This window comes from Cannabis sativa, chromosome 6, assembly GCF_029168945.1.
Source record: "Cannabis sativa cultivar Pink pepper isolate KNU-18-1 chromosome 6, ASM2916894v1, whole genome shotgun sequence".
Classification (NCBI taxonomy): Eukaryota; Viridiplantae; Streptophyta; class Magnoliopsida; order Rosales; family Cannabaceae; genus Cannabis; species Cannabis sativa.
In genome coordinates this window covers 3,958,166-3,981,139 of record NC_083606.1, presented here as the reverse complement: position 1 = coordinate 3,981,139, position 22,974 = coordinate 3,958,166, and the positions used below count along the sequence as shown (strand labels likewise).

The 22,974-nt window shown below is 33.5% G+C and overlaps 4 protein-coding genes across 5 annotated transcripts; 2 read left to right on the top strand and 2 right to left on the bottom strand.

The window, feature by feature from the left end:
* Positions 1-1,567: 1,567 nt before the first annotated feature.
* Positions 1,568-5,903, bottom strand: LOC115725396 (uncharacterized). Its single transcript, XM_030654908.2, has 4 exons — positions 5,527-5,903; positions 5,023-5,042; positions 3,734-4,040; positions 1,568-2,266 (listed from the first exon to the last, which is right to left on the bottom strand). The coding sequence occupies exons 1-4, from the start codon at positions 5,831-5,833 to the stop codon at positions 1,890-1,892; spliced, it is 1,011 nt and encodes a 336-aa protein (XP_030510768.2). The 5' UTR covers positions 5,834-5,903; the 3' UTR covers positions 1,568-1,889.
* Positions 5,904-13,381: 7,478 nt separating this feature from the next.
* On the top strand, positions 13,382-15,624 carry LOC115725400 (uncharacterized). Its single transcript, XM_030654912.2, is given in 2 exon segments — positions 13,382-13,746; positions 15,119-15,624. Coding segments are annotated over 2 exon segments (708 nt in total). The 5' UTR covers positions 13,382-13,422; the 3' UTR covers positions 15,503-15,624.
* A 2,579-nt stretch (positions 15,625-18,203) lies between these two features.
* On the bottom strand, positions 18,204-22,468 carry LOC115725038 (putative pentatricopeptide repeat-containing protein At1g12700, mitochondrial). Of its 2 annotated transcripts, none has more exons than XM_030654450.2 (2): positions 20,338-22,468; positions 18,204-19,733 (listed from the first exon to the last, which is right to left on the bottom strand). In XM_030654450.2, exon 1 carries the CDS (start codon positions 22,358-22,360, stop codon positions 20,432-20,434), a length of 1,929 nt encoding a protein of 642 aa, XP_030510310.2. In that variant the 5' UTR covers positions 22,361-22,468; the 3' UTR covers positions 18,204-19,733; positions 20,338-20,431. The 2 variants fall into 2 exon arrangements, with proteins under 2 accessions (XP_030510310.2, XP_030510311.2); XM_030654451.2 differs by having other exon boundaries at positions 18,204-19,730.
* LOC115725040 (histone H4) lies at positions 18,269-18,848 on the top strand. The gene has a single exon (XM_030654453.2). It carries the CDS (start codon positions 18,269-18,271, stop codon positions 18,578-18,580), a length of 312 nt encoding a protein of 103 aa, XP_030510313.1. The 3' UTR covers positions 18,581-18,848.
* Positions 22,469-22,974: the final 506 nt, after the last annotated feature.

Below are 22,974 nucleotides of genomic sequence, written 5' to 3'. Positions count from 1 at the left end.
TAATTTTTTTAATTAAGACAATGTAATGATTATATTCAGATTAAATACATAAATATTACAACATAGAAAAATCAAGCATATATGTCTTATATTAGGAGCATTAATTCATTTAATTTAGCTATGTGTAAAGAGTGATTGAAATTGAAATAGAGAATTTGAGCATTAATTCTTTCAACCCCATAAATTTAAGGCTAAGTAATGCTTGAAGACAATGCAGCAAAACCTTGTAACAATCTCAGTTTGAAATTTGAATATAATGTAATCAATCAATGCATAATTCACAAACCAGAAAAATCAAAAATTATGTAATCAATGCATAATCTCAGTTTAAAATGGATAAAGAGAAAGATTAGGGACAAACAAACGGACCTTGTATATAGAGAGAATATAAAATATCTCTGTTCTTTGTTCTTTGTTCTTCTTCCTCTCTGTTCAGCCTTCTCCAATGGTGTTCAAATCAATGCCCTCTTACTTTTCTGCTGCTGCTTCAAAGGAACAATCTTTAAGAAGATTTTTAAGTTGGGTTGTAAGCCTAATGCTGTCACCTTTGGTACTCTGATTAATGGATTGTGTAGGACTGGAAATGCATCTATTGCACTCGAGTTACATGAACAAATGGCTTGTGGGAAAGATCATGGAGATGGTTTTAAGTGCACACCAAATCTAGTTTGGTATGGGGCTATCATTGATGGGCTGTGTAAGGAAGGTTTGATGGAAAAAGCACAACAATTGTTCTTGGAAATGAAAGAGAAGGGGGTTCTTCCTGATGTTGTTGTTTATAGCTCTTTGATGCATGGTTTGTGCTACGCAGATAAATGGGAAGAAGCCAAAGCTTTGTTCAGTGAGATGACAGATCAAGATGTGCAGCCTAATGGAATAGATCTTCATGAGCTTGACGTTTGTTATGTTCCATCTATAGAGCAAGTGGGCTGATGTTCTTACTAAAGCGTTATTGCTTGATTGCTTTGTCTACATTAAGTCGAAGCTCGAAGTGTGTTCCACACCGTTTCGCTTGAGTTTTTGTATTGATAATAACTGTATTATTGTGATTGAGAAGTAGGCCTTGGGAGTTGATCTCTTTAGCTTTTTTTTATAAATATCCCCTATGATTTTGGCTATTGGTTATCTTTGTTGTTTCATTAACGACCCTAGTTGGGGTAGATTCAAAGGTGTGTACTACTGGATTTTCTGTTGTAACATTCTAATCCAACAATGTGCCAATACTTTTTAAAACTAAAGCTAAGCTTGCATTATTGTGGCTTGTCTATATCTTCATTTCCTTTATATTTACTTTATCTTATCACATTCAATCTAGATTAATGATGTTAATAAGAGAACAATTATGTAGAAGAATGCAAGAGGTTTATATAATTTTCATAGAAGCAAGCTTCTCACTACTTTTGTATCAAAATTGGCAAGAAGAGGCAACCAGACAAAATCTTGTATTGTCCCTCGTATCCTATAAAATTCAACAACCTCTTTATCTCAAATTTCTTAGGCTTAAACATTGTATATTCAATGATAATCATTATTAAATATAACAATCAGAAGAATACAACTCAACCAATTTGATCTAAAGTCCTTTAACTTAAATTCTAAATTTTGATTTTTTTAATTGACCAAAAAACCATGGGATAGAAAATTGAAGATTAACAAACTAAACTATAGTAATACAAGATGAAATACATTGATTGATCAGTTTCCAACTCTGTAAATCCGAATCGGAGTATTTCAATTTCAACTCATAACCCATAAAATCAATGTACAACAACTCTTGATTCTAATCAGAACATTTCCAAAAGCTTCATTCACATTGAAAACCCACAATACAATAATTATAATCCTAATAACACATTAACCCTAGAAAGATTGCAGAGACTACGGACTCATCAACCTCCGAATCCGTATAGAGTACGGCCTTGTCTCTTTAAAGCATAGACGACGTCCATGGCGGTGACGGTCTTCCGGCGAGCGTGCTCGGTGTAAGTAACGGCGTCACGGATGACGTTCTCTAGAAAGATCTTGAGTACACCGCGAGTCTCCTCGTAGATGAGACCGCTGATACGCTTGACTCCGCCACGTCTGGCCAAACGGCGGATGGCGGGCTTGGTGATGCCCTGGATGTTGTCTCTGAGGACCTTGCGATGCCTCTTGGCTCCTCCCTTTCCCAAACCCTTTCCACCTTTGCCTCTTCCTGACATTTTTGGTTCCTTCCTTTCTCTGCAACTTTTCTCTGTGGAGTGGTGAATGAGTTTTAGTTGTTGTTAATGGAAATGAAGTTTCGGAACTATGTATAGATGTTGAGTTGTGTTATCAGGACCGTTGGATTAGATTGCGATCCGCGTGTGGAGTCAGTTTGGATTTGTGACCGTTGGATTAGATTTGATTGAATTTATATAAAGCTGATTGGTATAGGATGTTTGATAAAATGCGCCAAAGTTTTGTGAATGTGTTTAGGCTGTGGCGGGAAATTTCAATTCTTTGTAATGTAAAATTAAGACCTTCATCTAAGTGTTAAAAATATATGGAAATTTTATAATGCTTTCCCTTAAAAGGGATATATAGATACATTTTTGTCTGTTTTAGTATTTGAAATAATTTTTTAGTCAAATTTTTTCTCATGATCTTGTAAATTATACTTATTTAAGACATCCTCCAAAATTTTAAGAAATTTGAAAAAGTTTAACACGCTGAAAATTGCGTTCAAGTAGTGTGTTGCATGCATGACTATTTTATTTTATACACGTGTAAAATAGACTATTTGAACATTATTTTTTATATTGTAAATTATTACAAGTTTCTTAAAATTTTGTAGTATATCTTAAATAGCTATAACGTACATGAATATGAAAAAAATTAGACTAAAAATTTTTTTTGTATGCCGAAATAAGTAGAGGGTACATCAATACATCCATTTTAAGGGGTGCATTATATTTTGTAGAAATTGTAAACTTTTTAAAAAATAAAAAATAAATACCATTTTAGACCCTATGTTTTGCAAAAGTTATTAATTAGACCCTCTATTTTGTTAATTGACAAAATAAACCTTGTATTTTTCAAAATTGTACAGATAGGACCATGAACTAATTTTTTATCAAAATAAAACTTAATAATAATCTAATATAGAGATGTTATGACAGAACTGGTTACATTTTTAGTATCTATTCGTATTAAAAATTGTAGTAAAGTTGGTTATATTAAAAAAAAAATGTTGAAAATTGAGCTCAGGATCCTATTTGTACAATTTTAGAAAATACAAGGTCCATTTTGTCATTTAGTAAAATAGAGGGTTCAATTAATAACTTTTACAAAGCATAAGGTCTAAAATAATATTTACCATAAAAAATGAAATAGAAAAATTAAGAGAGCAGTTTGAGCAATGTAGAGAGTTGATTGATTGTCACAATGTAGACGCACGACGAATGAAATAGAGTTGAATATTTATATCAGGTTTGACCAGGACTTAGTCAATTTGCGTAGACCCAACCCATAAAACTCGGCTGTCTCAAAAACTTGTTCCCCATTGGCAGGTCGGGTCCAACATACTTAGCTTTATCGGGCGACTTCGAGTTGGACCTGTATCCGCCCGCCAAACCCGAACATTTTACAATTTAATAATTTGGTTTTTTAATTTTTCTAAAATTAAACTTTTAAACTTAACATAAAAATAAAACCTAAAACTAAGCCACTAGACCAAACACCCCTGACCCTGACCTCGACTCTCCTTACCCACCCAGATTAAGCCCTAAGCCAGACCAAAGCCCCCCTCCGCTCAATCGACGATGGCGGCCCCATTCAACTGTTCTACCCGAGATCGGCCCTCCCTTGACGAAGACGACCGGAAGCCCCAACCAGAGCTCGCCTCTCCTTTCACACTTGTCGTTGAAGCCATCTCTCCTCCTTGTTGTCACTAGTGTGCCTTGTCCAATAGCCTTTCCTCCTCCTCGATCCACGACATCCAACAACCGGAGCCCAAGTAATTTTTTAAAAAACCGGTCGTCCTGGTCAACCCAAACTTGTTGACTTGCAAACACGTTGACCTGATGAACCCGATCATTTTATGGGCTAGCACAAGTTCTTTTTTTCCAAATCGAAACCCAATCAACTCTCATGATGTTCAGTCCTAACGAGAGATGCCCAAACTTACAAGCAAAGCTTTAGGAAAATTTACATAGTATCCTAACTTTTGTCATTTTTTAACAAAAATAATGTCAGACGGTATTTTTTACTTTTTTAATGTATATTTTTATAAGTTTCATAATGCAGTGTTAAGTTTTCACTAGTATTTTTTAGTTGTTTTACTGTTGTTTTGAGTTGTTTTGCTTTGTGTTTTACTGATGTTTTATAAAAATACAGTATTTTTGTAAAAATTAACCTAAATTCCAATATTTTTATAAGTTTGCCAAGCTTTAAGCCATTTTAGCTTCAAAAAGATAGTCGTTATGTAATGATATTGAGACTCAACAAAAGATCAAGAGATTGTGTGTTGTTTCTTTATCTTGCAGGAAATTGTGGAAGAACAAATAAATACTATCCAGTCGATAAGGGACCCTCAAGTCGAGGGGCAAGCAGCCCAATCAAAATCACATAACTTGCAAATATTATGAATCATTAGAATCATCATATTTTGATTTATATTGTTCTTCGTGGAAGTATTGAAGCCCGTCTCAAATTTTGACATTCATCTAAAATTAATACCTTCATGGAGAGTGAAGATAGAAGTTAAGAAATCTAGAAGTTAATCTCAGCTTTTGGAGACAACTGATTAATTTAATAACTTGAAATCCAACAAGATTAGTGCAGTAGTTAATTGATAGTGAATGAATTTCAAGGATTCCAACTAAACAAATCTTAAAATCAAATGACTTCCATGAAAATCAAGACCCACCTTGCCACCTTCTCTATCCCATCAAAGCTTACAATCAAAAGAGTTTGAATGGAGGCTAGGGATAATAAGACCAAATAAATGAGATGATGTTAATTCTAAGCCAACCTAATGAATGAGCTATGAAACAAATATACAGCTTCAATGTTTTCCAATTCTACAATAGGCATAAATATCAATGGAAATTTGAGATTAGGCCAAAATAGCAAACATGACTTAATTCACTAAAATTAAGCCAAATCGGATTGGGCATCAGATCATGCATATCACAAAATGTGTAGTGAAAATATGACCTTATATATTAGATAACTAAAGGCCAATGGGCCAATGGCAACCCTTTTCATTTCTTAACAATTTCTCTGTCTATTTTTTCAAAGTCTGAATTCAAAGTACTTTCTCCATTAACACAACTAGAAGTTATTTATATTAACACTAATATTTGAACCTTGTAATAATTTCGATTTCAGATCCAAATAAATAAAAATAGCCACTGCTTAAGAACTCAAAATAGATCCTTGAATATTTCGAAAAGCTTCATTTTCATTCATATTGAAATTAAAATAATTACAGTCACAAGACAATCCAAACATTGTCACATACAGTAATTAGAAACCTAACCCTACAAAGATTAATTCATCAGCCTCCAAAACCGTAAAGAGTTCGGCCTTGTCTTTTCAAAGCATAGACGACGTCCATGGCGGTGACGGTCTTCCGGCGAGCGTGCTCGGTGTAGGTAACGGCGTCACGGATGACGTTCTCTAGAAAGATCTTGAGTACGCCACGTGTCTCCTCGTAGATGAGACCGCTGATACGCTTAACACCGCCACGCCTGGCCAAACGGCGGATCGCCGGCTTGGTGATCCCTTGGATGTTGTCCCGGAGAACCTTGCGATGCCTCTTTGCTCCTCCCTTTCCCAAACCCTTTCCTCCTTTGCCTCTTCCTGACATTTTCAAATGATCTTGGTTGTCTTCTTCTTCTTCTTCGTTTGAAGTGAGAGTTGGTATTGCAGAGTCGAGTGGTTTGGGGAATATTTATGTATGTGGGGATGTGAGAAATTGACCGTTGGATTAGATAGCGATCCGCGTCTGTATTTACTTTTGCTTGTGAACCGTTGGATGCGTTATTCTTGAGTTTTATTGGGTGATTAGATTGTCCTTTGGCTGTGGCGGGAATTTTTATATATATATGATTTTTAATTATTGTATATTTAATGCTTTCTTCTAGGTGCTATGAATATGTTTGATTAGTTTAGTATATTATATGAAAATCAACATCCCTTATTTATTTTAGCAAAATGTTTAAAGTTTTGTTTTTTTTTAATTCATTAATTCGAAAAATTACAAAGGAAATGGTTCGTCAAGCCGAAGAGCTTGACGAACACATGGAATGAAACCCCAATCTACATAGCACTAGCTTCAAATAACAATGCTTGATTGGCTAACATGTACGCCACATGATTGGCTTCCCTAAAAATAAAAAACAAACCACAAACTTGGACATGTTGCACTAGACTTTTCATCTCAATAAACCAGTCCATCCACCTCTATGCAGCAATCTTCTTGTTCATTGATCAAGTGTATCGCCTTTTGACAATTTGTTTCGACTATAAATTGTTGAAATCCCCTATGAATACCAACCTTCAGATCTTTTGGAATAGCAAATGTTTGAACTTAATAATGGAGAATTTTACTATTTGAAAAAAAAAATGAATAATAGAAAATTTTTATATTAAAAAATAGGGGATGCCTACACTACACCCCTTTAAAGGGGTGTTTTGGTAGATCCCCTATCTGTTTCAACACTAAAATTAGTTCAATTTTTTTTTTTATAATTGTGCATGTTATAGTTATTTATGACCATTTGTAAATTTTCAAAAAATTTAGAATAATTTACAATGCCAAAAATAAAATGTATATATATTTTAGGCTAATTAGGATTTTTGCCCCCTCAACTTTAACATGTACCAAATTATGCCCCTTGAACTTTTAATGTCGTTAAAAATGCCCCCTGAACTATTGAGATTGTTGGATTTAAGAATTTTTGTCTAATTTCATTCAATTTAACTATTTCAGTGATTATTTATGTACTAAACCATGCTCCCCAGACTATGATATCTACCAAATCATGCCCCTCGAACTTTGACATGTACTAAATTATGCCCATGAACTTTCATCCATGTTAGACTTTTTTATTAAAATTAGAAAAAAAGTCCTTAAATCCAATAATCTCAATAGTTCAGGGAGCTTTTTTAACGATCTTAAAAGTTCAGGGACATGATTTGGTACATGTCAAAGTTCAGGGGCAAAAATCCTAATTATTCTATATTTTATTATTTTTTCTTATACTCGTGGTTAATAACTGTTTAAACTTTATTTTCAACATTGTAAACTATTTAGAATTTTCTAAAAATTTACAAGTAGTACTAAATAGCTACAATGTACTCAATCATAAAAAGAAATTAGATTGAAAAAAATTATAAATGCTGAAAGTTGAAACAGATAAAGAGTCTACCAAAACAACCCTTTAGGATGTCTACTACAGAAATTTCCAAAAAAATAAACTTAAACATTGAAACTAAAAAGTTGATATACCAAAAATAATTCACAACTACTATAACTAAACCCTTTATTTCTCTAACAGTGACTCTTGTGTGTCCTTGAGTAAGTTATGATAAAATGAATAAAGCTTAAAGAGATTGGTCTTTATGAAAAATAAATGTACATCCACTTATAATTCCAAGATAATCTAAACTCTTCAATCATTAGAATTTCAACTCAAGATAATTATTTTCAAACTCAATTTTTGTGTGTGTATGTTCAATCAACTCATCATATTACTAACATTCATATCAATTCATACATGCCAGCAATCAATGCTCATCTCAAAGAAATGTGTATTTCTACGAAAATTCACCCCATAAGCTTAATTATCAAACTATTTTTCACTAATGTAATTACACACAATCCAAAGATCAAGAGGACTTTATAGGCTTATTATGTAAGGCTAGGGCGAAAGGTAGATAAGAAAGTTCATTTAAGCTCAAATCACACCATAACATACATCTACACATTCTCTCAAATAATTTTTTATTTGTATTTCTCAATCACTTATTTTTTTCTCCCACACTTTAATTGTTGCAAGTAATTATTTTTTTTATTAATTTTTCATTGATTTTTTTAATAAAATACTTACAACTTACAAACATTCATCATTAGAGAATAACGACTTCTCTTATGAAATGAATCTTTATATCTATGTGTTTATTGTGTTCATGATACACATAATTCATGGTTAATTAAATTGCACTTTGATTGTCACAATGTATAATAATAACCTTCTCGTTGAGTTTTAACTCTTCCATCAACCTAGTCAACCAAAGTGCCTCATTCATCGCTTCCATCAAGGCCATATACTCAGCTTTAGTTGTCGAGAGGACCACCACCTTTTGAAAGTTTGCTTTCCAACTGATTATTGTACCAAACATGCTTATGTTGGGATTTTATGCCCTAAATAAAATTCATTTCAATATAATTAGATCTATTAATTAATAAAAGACCATAATTTGTCAACACAGTAGTTATTGAGAACATATAGTTATTCATGATTATAGTGTTGTCAACACAGTAGAATATAATCATGATTATATTTTTTAAAGTTAAGTCTCATAATTTGTCAGTATATTGGATTTACACTGACATGATAACCAACGATAAAGTTTACTTACACCTTGGATAAGTGTTATGTCCTTTCCAAGGTATTGGCAAAGTATGCTAGGATCGGATGCATGTAGTATACATCAAACTGGACCGATATTGACAATTAGATAAGATATCATAAACGTATTGTTATATCTTTCTTAGTCAATATCACTTAGCCGATCTTAGGTCAATAGATTTTAATACTGAAATGGTTAGGTTCTGGCTTAAATGTATTATTTATGTTCTTTGAGTTGTTCGGTAAAGATGGCCAATTGAATCGACCCAATACTTACATCTTAGGAACATGGTAGTGCAATTGAGTGAGAGCGATAATCATATATATGGAATCTATAGCTTCTACAACTTTTAGAAGTGAAACAATGATTTCCTTTGAGCTTGGCTTAACGCGATAAATGATTGAGGCCTCATTTCATTGAAGGGTAGAACAATAAATTTATGGGAAATTTGATTTTCTATACTTAAAAAATTTATTTTTTTTATAAAACCAATACATTTTACACTACAAAAAATATGACACTTTTTTCAAAATCCCAAAAATACCCCCTCTATCTACTTCGTCTCTCTCTCAGACCGAACAAAAAAAAAAGGCACAGTGGTCCGATGGGGTCCACACTAAGTGGCCGGTCACTTAAGGTGATTTTTGCCAGTTATTCTTTTTTTAATCCATGTAATTTAAATCCTAAACCCTAGTTGAAATATTGAAAAAGGAATAAGATGACTCTCATTCTCATCCATCTCTAATCTAGTTTTCATTCTTTGTCAGACAACTAAAAATTGAGAGCCTCTTTCTATGGTAATTTCGAATTCCTTCTTCTTCTTCATTCAATTCGATCTCTAGTGAAGAGTACATGCCTACTAATGTCAAGTCAAGTACTCAATCATAGTGTGGAATTGTGAAGAATCCAACCAAAATGAAGGAGAGAAGATCCAAGTTTAGATCTTGATAATGCTCTGCTACAGAAAGGAATCAAAGGCTAGAGATTTGAATGGAATGAGTCATTATTATTCTGCTGCCATCAATGTAAGAATTTCTTAATCTCTTATGTGTTTATTTCATTGTATTAGAAAATTCATATTTAGGGTGTTAGATTATAGACTTATAATCAATATACATGTTAGTAATCTAGATCTTAATAAAATTAATTCCAACAGTTAAACACATAGCCAGTTAATGACTTCCTTGTATTAATACACCATGCATAATTAGAGTCCACATAGCCATTGATAACATCCAAGTCTTCACTTTGTTTGTTCATGCCAAATACCAATCATTTGTTAACACATCCCTTTAAGTATCTCAAGATCCACTTAAGGGACTCTCAATGCTCATTTTCGGGGTTTCTCATAAATTTACTCACCATGCTAAGTGCGTATGCTATGTCTGGTCTAGTACAAACCATGACATACATGACAGAGCCAACTTCACTAGCATACGGAGCCTTTGACATCTCATACCTCTCAATTTCATCTTTAGGCATCTTAGTAACACTCAGTTTGAAGTGTTGCACAAGTAGAGTGCTTACTGCCTTTGAGTTACTCATTTCAAAGGTATCTAGTATCTTTTTGAAGTAGCTCTTCTTATTCAAGTATAGTAGCCTCTTTCCCCTTTCCCTCTTATGTACATGCCTACGATTATACTTGATGGACCCAAATCCTTCATTTCAAACTCCTTCTTCACCTGAAGTTTCAAGTGTTTGATCTATTGCATACTCTTGCTAGCAATTCGAATGTCATCTACATACAACAACACATACAATGCATCTCTATTCCTTTCTCTCAAATATATGCAGAGATCAAACCTACTTATCTTCAAACCTATCTTGGTCATATAATCATCCAATCTCATATTCACCGTACATAGACTTTCTTAACAAGCACACCATGTGTTCCTTTCAAAACTCCTCAAATACTTCACATTGTTTCATTAGCATTCTTTCTTATAGATGTCCATACCAGAAGGCATTTTTGACATCTAACTATTCTAGCTCAAGATTTTGGCACGCTGCAAGTGCCAACAGAATTTAAATCGATTTGTGCTTAACAACTGGAGAAAATACCTCACTGTAGTCAACCCCTTCCGTTGAGAGAACCCTTGACCAACCCTTCTTTTATACCGTGCCTCTTGTACTCCCAAAATGCCTTCCTTCTATTTGTACACCCATTTTCAGTGGATGACCTTACTATCTTCTGGTATTAAGTACCAAGTATGATATGCAAGTGTTTCAGTCAAATAATGTTATGAAAATAAGAGCTATCATATTTTATTTATATGATAACTTTAGGGTTATGTTTAGAATTAAAATGAAAAAAATGATAAAAATAGCTTTATCATGTTTGTTGAATTCTCATATCATATGGGCCTAATGAGTTTTAATTTTACCATTTTATTAAAACATATCTTTCTTTTCACAAACACCATATTTTAATTCTAACGTTATAAATGTCAATTTTATCTATTTAATAATTATAATTAATTGACAATCAAAATTATCATTTAATTTATTTAATAATTAGACATTTCAGAGTCTTAATTAATAAACAAACTCTAAATTCTTTTTTTTTTTTGTTCTCAAATTGTCCTTTCTTAGTGAAACTCATAGATAAGACATAGTCTTATTCAGAATTCTAATCGATTAATAAAATCAATTAATTGAGTTTACAAGACAATATTATCTCAAGTAAAGCTCCCAACAAGTAGTTTTAGAATTTACTGAGTAAATTCTTTATCTTATCAATTCCTCATGACTCCACTATAGATTCAAAATTGCACTATTGATTACATAAAATATTTTATACCAAGTAGTATAGATATAATATAAATTATCTATTGTTACAAGCTAAACAATCAATGATACTATATGGATGATTTACATCAAGTAGGGAGAAACAAACCGTTTTACTATTCAATGTATTTTATCATTAAAATACTTAGTTACTTATAAATGATATTTCAGTAAACTAATATAATCACTCAAATGAATACTCCACTATTTAAACTAGTTTAGCCAAACTCTAAAGAAATTATTGTTTCACTTCTACGTGATTATAAAAGTTATAGATTTTATATCTATGATTAGTGCTCCCACTGAAATGAGTACTCTTCCATTTGAACTCGTTTAGCCAAACTTTATTTTCTCTATTTTATAACACACTTTTATATTACATCATAAATCAGCTTCTTTAAAATATATCACAAAAATTTAATTTTTAAAGTTTTATTATATTTTATTCTCTTCAAATATATAATATTAATATGTACACATATATCCATACAAAAATAATTATTAAAATAAAAAATAATCAATAAAATATGTTTAGAGCAATAAATAATATTATTATGTAGAGCATGAATAATATATTTTAAAGAAATTTTAAAATGAAGAAGAAGTTTAAAGCATTCACTATAGCATATTTTTAATACAGTTCTTTAAATTTTTAAAGGAATAATTACATAAGGCACAATTTTTTGTAAAATATTTACATTTTTACGTTAAAAGAATGATTTTTTTATTTTTTTTTACATTTTTATGGTTTTCTAAAAAATAACATAAAATTAACAAGAAAACTACATAAAAGTAACATCAAAATAACAACAAATAATAACATACAGATAATAAAAAATCAACAACAAATTAACAAGATTACAACATAAGAAGACCATATTTTTTGTAAATAAAATCAAGAAAATCGTAAAAATGTTTAAAATTTTGTGAAATCGTATTTTTGTAATTTTTTTGTTGTTTTTGTGAAAGAATCTCATTTTTAAAACTTCTCTATTTAGAGAAGTTATTGTGAGTGCCCTAAGTAGGGTTGGACATCCGATTCATTCTAATATTTTTTTACTTATTTGATCAAATTCATTTGGTAATTAGATTTGAAAAATCATGATCCGATCCAATCCAATTAAACCTCAAAATCTAATCTAATTACTAATTAGATTGGATTAATTTTTTAATTAAATATCTAATTACACACCTAACTTTTAATATTAACTTAAAACTATAAAAAAAATACAATGGGGTTTGGAGCAATTATAAGGGATTCTTGGGGGCATGTTAAAGCTGCTTTATCTAAGCCAATGCCTGGATCTTTGAAACCTCATGAAATGGAGGCTAAAGCTCTCTATTATGGTCTCCAATGGGCTCACTCTTTGCATATTAATCTAGATTTTGTGGAGTTAGATTGCCTACTGTTAGTTACTAGTTTAAAAAGTTTAGCATCTAGAAATTTAGGTTTTTCTGATCTTATTTCTGATGTTAGAAATCAATTGTCCTATTTCCCTAATGTTTGTGTGTCTCACGTTCGAAGAGATACAAATCAAGCTGCTCATGGCTTGGCAAAACAAGCATTAGTATTGGATAATGATTGTACGTGGTATGAGGATTGCTCTCCTACTCTTTTTTCTATTGTTGTAAATGACGCTTCCAATTAATGATAACAGAACTTTTCTCAAAAAGAAAAATTTAATACTCATCTAAAACAACAAAAATACCATGTAATAAAATAAAACAAAAAATATCAGGAAAATAAATATGTAGAACAACCAAAAGTGCTAAAAAAAAACCACTAAAAATGTAAGTTCCCGCCAGCCATAGATTTCAAATATTTCCGAATCCGCTTATAACGATTTCCACCAATCAAATGCTCTTATATTAAATCGAACGGCTGACAAGTCAAACTTCATGTATACGCGGATCGCTCTCTAATCCAACGGTGAAGCCTCATATCATCTACATCTACAAATAGTCTTATCGTCATCACCAATCTCAACCGCACTAATTTACACGCCAATTTGCAGAGAAAGAAAGAAACCGAAAATGTCAGGAAGAGGAAAAGGAGGAAAGGGTTTGGGCAAGGGAGGAGCCAAGAGGCATCGCAAGGTTCTCAGGGACAACATCCAGGGCATCACCAAGCCCGCTATTCGCCGTTTGGCCAGACGTGGCGGCGTTAAGCGTATCAGCGGTCTCATCTACGAGGAGACCCGTGGCGTACTCAAGATCTTTCTAGAGAACGTCATCCGTGACGCCGTTACTTACACCGAGCATGCTCGCCGGAAGACTGTTACCGCCATGGACGTCGTCTATGCTTTGAAGAGACAAGGCCGTACTCTTTACGGATTCGGAGGCTAAAGGAATCTGTCTGTTTGATATTTTGGGGATAGTTAGGGTTTGTTTAGGTTTCGAATTGGAAATGTTGTATTGAATATAATCGATTAGGATAATTTGATTTTGGAATGAAATTGTTATCTGTACCGAATGCTTCATTCAAATCTTTCTTACTTTGTTTATTGACAACTTTAATCAAAGAATTCATTTTTGTGTTATCTCTAATTGTCCATTAATTATTTTAATATGTTGTTTGTTTAATTAAAACAAAGGATTTTGGATTAAAAACCAATTTATGGCAATTTATGAAGATTATTCTACATTCTTTCTTTTTCTGAAAAAAAAAACTGGACTTGGAAGATTAATTATAAGGGGAATCTTCCTAAGAAAGAGCTTTATTTTTCTTAACAGAATATTTCATCTCAGCAATATCTACTGTGTTAAGAGCTTTACTTAACTACACATTCATTGTTTTGAGACCTTTTTTCTGAGTTTTTAGAAATGCTTGGTTACACCTTGGTTCTTTGCTTGTTCATGTTGGATTTGAAAGTCAAGTTATATCTAACTAAACGTTTAGAGCTATTTGGGCAAGTTAATCCTTCAAACCCTTCTAGACACAATATTGGTTCAATGGTCAAACTCAACGAAATTTATCATTGAAAACTCAGTATTGCTAATATTATTACTCTTCAAGAGCGGCAGTTAATTTTTTTTTCTCGCGTTTTTACCAACTTCAAAAAAAAAATGATCTCAATTAAATCTATTAGAAGTTGTTTTACATTTCTACAATGACAATTACTCTAGGATGTTTTAGGCATTTGTTGAAAAAATTCTTAAAAAACTTTAGTGATTTCTAGATTAGATTAACTAGATTATACTATAAACTAGTCTCCTATTTTGATACAAAACTCAATTACTCCTTGTACTTCCCATTCAACCGTCAACATTACATTATACTATACAAAGGTTACTAATCCTAGTTATGAATTTGTATACATTTGAAAAATAAAATTAGAGTTTGTTGTCCTTAAATTTATAGTTACTGGAGATTATTTTTTTTTCCGACCACGCTTGTCGAGTTTCTCTAAGCATATGTGCCGCTTTGTTGGGATTATGTTTTTGCTATTACAATTCAATTTTTACAACTGAAATTAATCTTGTCCATATGATATAATTTTATGTATTTTGTGATTTCCAATAAAAATTATTTAATAACATCAATTAAGTAGAAGTTCCCGCCAACCAAGAATCCTACAACTTCCAACTCACGGCCGATGTGCTTTAAATAATATCCTCCAATTACATTCAAGTAAATTTAATCCAACGGTTTACAAGCAAAGTAGACACCAGACGCGGATCGCCATCTAATCCAACGGTCATTATCTCACATCTCCACATCTATAAGTAGTTCCCCGAACAAATCATCAATAATAACAACAACTCTCACAAGAAGAACAGTAACAGTTTCAGAGATCCAAAAATGTCAGGAAGAGGAAAAGGAGGAAAGGGTTTAGGAAAGGGAGGAGCCAAGAGGCATCGGAAAGTTCTCAGGGACAACATCCAGGGCATCACCAAGCCGGCGATCCGCCGTCTGGCCAGACGTGGCGGCGTTAAACGTATAAGCGGTCTCATTTACGAGGAGACCCGCGGTGTCCTCAAGATCTTTCTAGAGAACGTTATCCGTGACGCCGTCACTTACACTGAGCACGCTCGCCGGAAGACTGTTACCGCCATGGACGTCGTCTATGCGTTGAAGAGACAAGGCCGTACTCTATACGGTTTTGGGGGCTGATGAATAAATCTTTTTAGTGTTAGGTTTTGAATATTCGAATGTGACAATGTTTGGATTGTCTTGTGACTGTAATTATTCTAATTTCAATATGAATGAGGTTTTTCCAAGTATTCAAATACCAATTTTGAGTTGTTGTTTTTGATTTGAAATCTCATTTGTTAAAAGATTAATCTTAATTGATATCCATTTGTTATTAATGGAGCTTGGAAAAAGTAGGCAGAGAAATTGTTAAGAAATGCAAAGGCTTTATTATACCTATTCCATTTATACCATTTGGGGAATTATCCTCCATTCAAACTCTTTTGATTGTAAGCTTTGATGGAATAGAGAAGGTGCCATTGCCAAGGTGGGTTTTTTTCTTTTTCTCTTTTTCTCACTCTACCCCATAAATGAGTGTTTACTTTCTATTTATAGTCTGAATGTTGTAGCTAAGGAAACTTGAGATAAAAGAGCTTTCTCTGTCTCTATGTTGAGAGCTTGCTTCTTCAGTCATAATGATGCCATTGCCAATTATTAATACACTATCACTTAACTACAGCACTAAGCTTGTTGGATTCCAAGTTATTAAATTATTCTAGATTTCCTAAACTTCTATCTTCACTCTCCGGTTTTGACTTGACTTGAACTCACATATTGTAAATTGCATTCACTCCTTTACAACATTTAGTATTCAGAGAATGTTCTTAGTTGGAGCCATTTCCTATGTACTTAGATTTATTTTATAATTGCATATCGAAAGATTTGGAACTTTCAAGTTCAACACTTCCTAATCTAAAAAGATTTATGATTGGAAGATATAGATGTATTAATTTTAGATGGATGTCAAAATTTGACACTTGCTTCAATACTTCCATGAAGGCCAATATAAATCAATATATGATTGGGCTGCTTGCCCCTTGACTCGAGGGTCCCTTACTGATTGGATAGTATTTATTCCTTCTTTCACAATTTCCTGCAAGACAAAGAAACAATACACAGTTTCCTAATCTTTTGTTGAGTTCCTATATTGTTACATGGCGACTGTCATTGAAAATGGCTTAAAGCTTTGCTTGCAAGTTTGGATATCTCTCATTAGGATTGAACATCAAGAGGGTTGATCAGGTTTCAAGTTGGAAAAAAAAACTTGTGCCTGCCCGTAAAATGATTAGGTTCATCGAGCTAGTGGGTTTTCGTGTCAATAGGTTCATGGGTTCGGGTTGACCAGATCAACATGTATTTAAATACTTAGGTTGTAGCTGTTGGACTTCGTGAACTGAGGAGGAGGAGAGGTTGCTATACAAGACACTGGTGACGACCTTCGACGATCACTGTGAGAGGATAGTAGAGTATTGGAGAATATTGTCTCACATGGATCAAATGTAAGAATAGAATATTGAGCCATATATAAGAACATGGGTTACTCCACTCATTGCCAATTGGTTTTGAGATGGAACCCCATGATTCTCAACATGGTATCAGAGCCATATCCCTAACGGGCTTTCGATCCACACCTATCCAGATGGTTAGCCAGCCGCACGAGATCCAGATGGTGCAAAGACGCCTGAGATCCGAACAAAAATAAGCGAGCAAATGGCAAGGCCTGTGATAAGGTGATTCAAGATTGGTGAGCAAAAATAACCACCATCTTGAGGGGGGATATTGGAGAATATTGTCTCACATGGATCAAATGTAAGAATAGAATATTGAGCCATACATAAGAACATGAGTTACTGTACTCATTGCCAATTGGTTTTGAGATGGAACCCCATGATTCTCAACATAGAGCTCCAAATGGGCTTCCGGTCGTCTTTGTCGTGGGAGGGTCAATCTCTGGTAGAACAGCCGAACGAGGCTGTCGTCGTCGATCGAGTGGAGGGGGGCTTTGGTCTGACATAGGGTTTAATCTTGGAGGGTAGGGGGAGTTAGGGTCGAGGTTGGGGGTGTTTGGTCTGGTGGCTTAGTTTTAGTGGAAATTACACTACATATCTCGTCTTTAATTTTACCATCTTTTTCAAAATCTATTATGTTTACCTCTTTTTTCAATTATTCTACCAATTTTACTTTCTATCACTTTACGATAGTTTTTATTTTTTTCTAATCAAAATTTGTCAACCTATATATCCATCTACAAAGAATACAAATCTATTATATTTGAAATTATGTTTTAATTATATGAGTGTGTGAAGATAATTTAGGTACAATACTTATAAAAAGATATATATTTGAATTAAATTTTATGTAAAGGTAAATTTAGTTATTGTATTAAATAAAAGTTATTCTTCAACTTCTTTCTTTACTTTTATGTTAAGATTAAAAGTTTTATTTTAAGAAAATTAAAAAACAAATTAAAATCCTCTCTACATTATTCAAAATCCTCTTAATTTTTCTATTTCATCTTAAATTTTTTTTACAATTTCTACAAAATACAGTATATTTTTTTTTAACACTTAGATGTAGAATATATATTTTTTTGAGAACAATTTAGATGTAGAATTGAAGGTCTTAATTTTACATTACAAAGAATTGAAATTTCCCGCCACAGCCTAGACACATTCACAAAACTTTGGCGCATTTTACCAATCAGCTTTTCTCATAATTAAATCTAATCTAATCTAACGGTCACAAAAGCCAAACTGACTCCACACGCGGATTGCAACCTAATCCAACGGTCCTAATAACACAACTCAACATCTATAGATAGCTCCGAAACCTCATTTCCATTAACAACAACAAAAACTCATTCACCACTCCACAGAGAAAAGTTGCAGAGAAAGAAAGGAACCAAAAATGTCAGGAAGAGGCAAAGGTGGAAAGGGTTTGGGAAAGGGAGGAGCCAAGAGGCATCGCAAGGTCCTCAGAGACAACATCCAGGGCATCACCAAGCCCGCCATCCGCCGTTTGGCCAGACGTGGCGGCGTTAAGCGTATCAGCGGTCTCATCTACGAGGAGACTCGTGGCGTACTCAAGATCTTTCTAGAGAACGTCATCCGTGACGCCGTTACTTACACCGAGCACGCTCGCCGGAAGACCGTCACTGCCATGGACGTCGTCTATGCTTTGAAAAGACAAGGCCGTACTCTATACGGATTCGGAGGCTGATGAATTTAATCTTTGTGTAATCTTTCTAGGGTTGATGTGTTTTGTTATTTTCAATGTGAATGAAGCTTTTGGGAAATGCTCTAATTACAATCGATCATTATATTTTATCTTGTATTATTATAGTTTAGTTTGTTAGCCTTTTGGGTCTGATTTTATCTTAGAAGTGAAGTTAAAAGAATTAAGACCAAATTGGTTTAGTTGTATTCTTCTAATTATTATATGTAATACTAATGTATCATATGTTTAAGCCTCAGAAAATTGAGATAAATTGTTTGCATTAGGCTATATCTTTATGACATTATTAATAGAGCTTAGTTTATCTTCATGTTCTGAGTTAGCTTTCTTCACTCCAAGTAGTTAAATCATTCAGTTGTCTCCAAATGCTGAGCATTAACTTCTGCATATTCTAATTTCACATATTGTAAGAGATTGAATTTTCTTCCAATTCAGCTCCATTCGCTTTCTTCTTTAATATATAGATAAGACCAAATACAAAGAAAAAGAAGTTATAGTCAAGCCACATTACTTGGGGCATTTGTCATAAACAATGCAAGCTTTAGCTTAGTTTAAACAAGTATTAATCTACCCCAATTAGGGTCTTTAATGAAGTAACGAAGATAATTAATAGCCAAAATCATGGAGGAGATTGATAAAAAAAAGATAAAGAGATCAGCTCCCAAGAGCTACTTCTCAATTACAATACAATTCTTATCATGGTTGCTTTCATTCTTTCTACCCTTGATTATAATGACTTTGTCAACTTATCAGTACAAAAACTCAACTCAGAATAATTGAGAGAAAAGTCTATAAGTTTGGAGATTGTCTTGCTTATCTTCCCAACTCAAGCGAAATGGTGTGGAACACACTTTGAGCTTTGACTTAAAGTAGGCAAAGTAATCAAGCGATAACATTTTAGTATGAATATCAGCTCACTTGGACTATAGATTAGATGGAACATAGCAAACGTCAAGCTCATGAAGATCTATTTTAATGTGCTTGGCACGAGCATGAAAGGCACGATTGGCAGCTAGGGAAGCCGCGCCTTGATTATCGACCCAACATGAAGTTCACGGAGAATGGAGGTAAGCCATTTGATCTTTGCTGCTGTATCCACTCGAAACTCACTTTTGATGTTAGACCAAGCAATTTCCTGCTGTTTTTTGTTAGACCAAAAGACAGATATTACGACCAAAGAAGATAGCAGCATAAAAGTATAGAAGCCACCTTGAGATACTGCAGAAGTCATTTACAAGTATCCCAATGAACAAATGTTGAATTGGAACATGACTGAATTGACTAATTTTGTTGATAATAAACATAACATCAGGCCAGAGTCAATGTAAGATACTGTAGAGTGCCTAAAATTTCCGAGATAGAGTGTGGCAAGGAAAAGGCTCACTATATTGTAAAGAAAAGATGTGAGAGGAACTGGTTGGACTAGGTCTTGCTTATCAATGACCATATACCGTTCTTCTAACCCTATGAAGAAGTTAAAGACTTTGCTATATGAAGTCCTTACTTTATGGGGTTCATTTTTTTTTCCCTTTCAAGGAATCATAATTTCCATTTAGTTATGCCAAAAAAAAAAAAATGGAAGTATTATACAGAATTAGACAACAAAAAAATGATTTTATTTTGAAAAAAAAAATTGCTGGAACAAAAGAATGATTCTATCAAAGTTAATCTCTAATATATACAATTACTCTATGGTAGGAGAAAGAAAACAAAGAGCATTAAAAAAATGAAGTGCTACATACATTGATAAACTATTCAGGTGAGTCAGAGAGATTCGTTGCAGCCCTTTCGTATTATGATCAGGAACAACTCCAGATAAAGATTGTAAATTATAACTCATGCCATTGACTTGGGGCAAATTGTTTCCACTCTCCATTGCTTCTGAACAGGAAACGTTGGAAGCAAACTTAGACAATGACGATACTTTTCATCCTTTGATAGTACATCTATCACAATGGCGAATGTAGAAGCATCAGGCGGCACATTTTTCTCTGCCATTTTATGGAGAAGTTCAACCACTTTCGAAAGCTCATTGTTTTTTATAAAAGCATTCATCAGTGTGTTATATGTGACAAAATTTGGGGCACAACCTTTCCTTTCCATCTCAAGAAACATATCATTTGCTTTTACGAAATCTCTATTTTCGCAAAGCGCATGGATCAAGATTGAATATGTCACAACATTAGGCACCAGTCCTCTTTGGACAAATCCTTGATATAGCTCCCAAGCAATCTCGAATTTTTCTGATTTACACAATCCATCAATGAGAGTATTGAAAATTTGAACATTCAGCTCAAACTCACCATTTTTTAGACCCTGAAAAATTTCCAATGCCTCTGAAACATGCTTGTTCTTGCACAGTCCACCCAAAAACACAGCATATGTACTCGCATTTGGTACAAGATGATGAACTTGCATCTCACTAAACAATTTGCGGGCATCATCAATGTTACCGGTATTGAAGAAACCGTGTATTAAGGTATTGTATGTTACTACATTGGGCCTAACTCCCCGCGGAGTCATTTCCCTGAAGAGACTCAAAGCATCATCAGTCTTTGATTTCTTGCAAAGTCCACGAATCAACATGTTGTAGCTAAATGAATCAGGTTTAAACCCTTTATCTTGAAAGGAAAGAAATAGCTTCTTGGCTTGACTAAGCCTACCAGTTTGACATAAGCCATTTAACAAAGTGTTGTAAGTGATTTCATCAGGATGTTGACCTTTCTCAATCATCATTTCTAGCACATCATAAGCTTCTTTCATCTTTCCCGTCTTGGAAAGCACATCAATCCACACATTAAAAGTCACTACATTAGGCTGCACATCTTGATTTGTCATCTCACTGAACAAAGCTTTGGCCTCTTCCCATTTATCTGCGTAGCACAAACCATGCATCAAAGAGCTATAAACAACAACATCAGGAAGAACCCCCTTCTCTTTCATTTCCAAGAACAGTTGTTGTGCTTTTTCTATCAAACCTTCCTTACACAGCCCATCAATGATAGCCCCATACCAAACTAGATTTGGTGTGCACTTAAAACCATCTCCATGATCTTTCCCACTAGCCATTTGTTCATGTAACTCGAGTGCAATAGATGCATTTCCAGTCCTACACAACCCATTAATCAGAGTACCAAAGGTGACAGCATTGGGCTTACAACCCAACTTGAAAATCATCTTAAATAACCTAATTGCCTCAAAAATCTTATTCTCCAAACACAGCCCTTTAACTAAAGATGTATAAGTCACAATATTTGGATTATAACCCTTCCTTATCATGCTTCCCAGTGCCACAAAACCATCAGAAACTCGGTTTAAATTACAGTAGCAATTAAGCAAAACATTGATCATTATGAAACTGGGCAACAACCCATTTGAGTTAATCCAATTATAAAGCTTAAAAACATCAGAGTAGTGTTTGTTCTTAGCTAAAACAACAATCAAAGGATTAAATGAAGACACTGGAGGAGTGGGGTTCATACGAATCATCTCATCAAAGCAGGAACGCAATTCAGAGAGAGAAACATTACCTGAGTTGCGGTTGAGTAACTTTTCAAGTAAGGTCGGCATCGGAGCCTTGGGTACTGAACTTGGCGAAGACTTAATGGGTTTTGTTGTATTAATTTGAGGGGTTTTGGGTTGATTGGGTGTTTTCCGTGGCATAAAGAAGGATGAGAGTTTATGTTTTGAAGAGACAGATAAAGATTGTTCCTTTGCAGCAGCAGCAGCAGCAGAAGAGTAAGAGGGCATTGATTTGAACACCATTGGAGAAGGCTGAACAGAGACGAAGAAGAACAAAGAAGAGAGATATTTTGTGTGTTTGGTAGTTATAATATAGTTTTTATTTTGAACAAATATATAATGTAAAGAAACTTTATTTAAGGTGTCAAAATGTAATTGAAATAATCAGTTGCACCCGTTTTATTTTGACTATTTTTGAACTTTATTTTTGAAATTTTTACACTAAAAATACAAAATACATATTTTATTACTAAAATACTACCACACGGTTAAGCCTACATTTTTACTCTTCAACTTTATTTTATTACAATTTTACCACTTACACACACATTTCATGCATGCATCACTACATGTCAATAGACTATGACCTCTATCAATCAATCATCCATCATTTTCTTCTCTTTTTCTCTTCTTTTTCCTTTTATTTTCTATTTCTTTTTAGTTTTTTTTTTTAAAAAAAAATATCAACCTCCATAGCTGAACTCTTTCTTCTCCATGATCCCAACTCCATTTTTCATCTTCTTTTTGTTCTTCAAATTTTTTTTTCAACTCCCATTAACCGAATCCCATAACCGTTTTCTATCCTTTTATTTTTCTCTTAATCCATATATAAATATAGTTGTAACTCGTTCTTCATC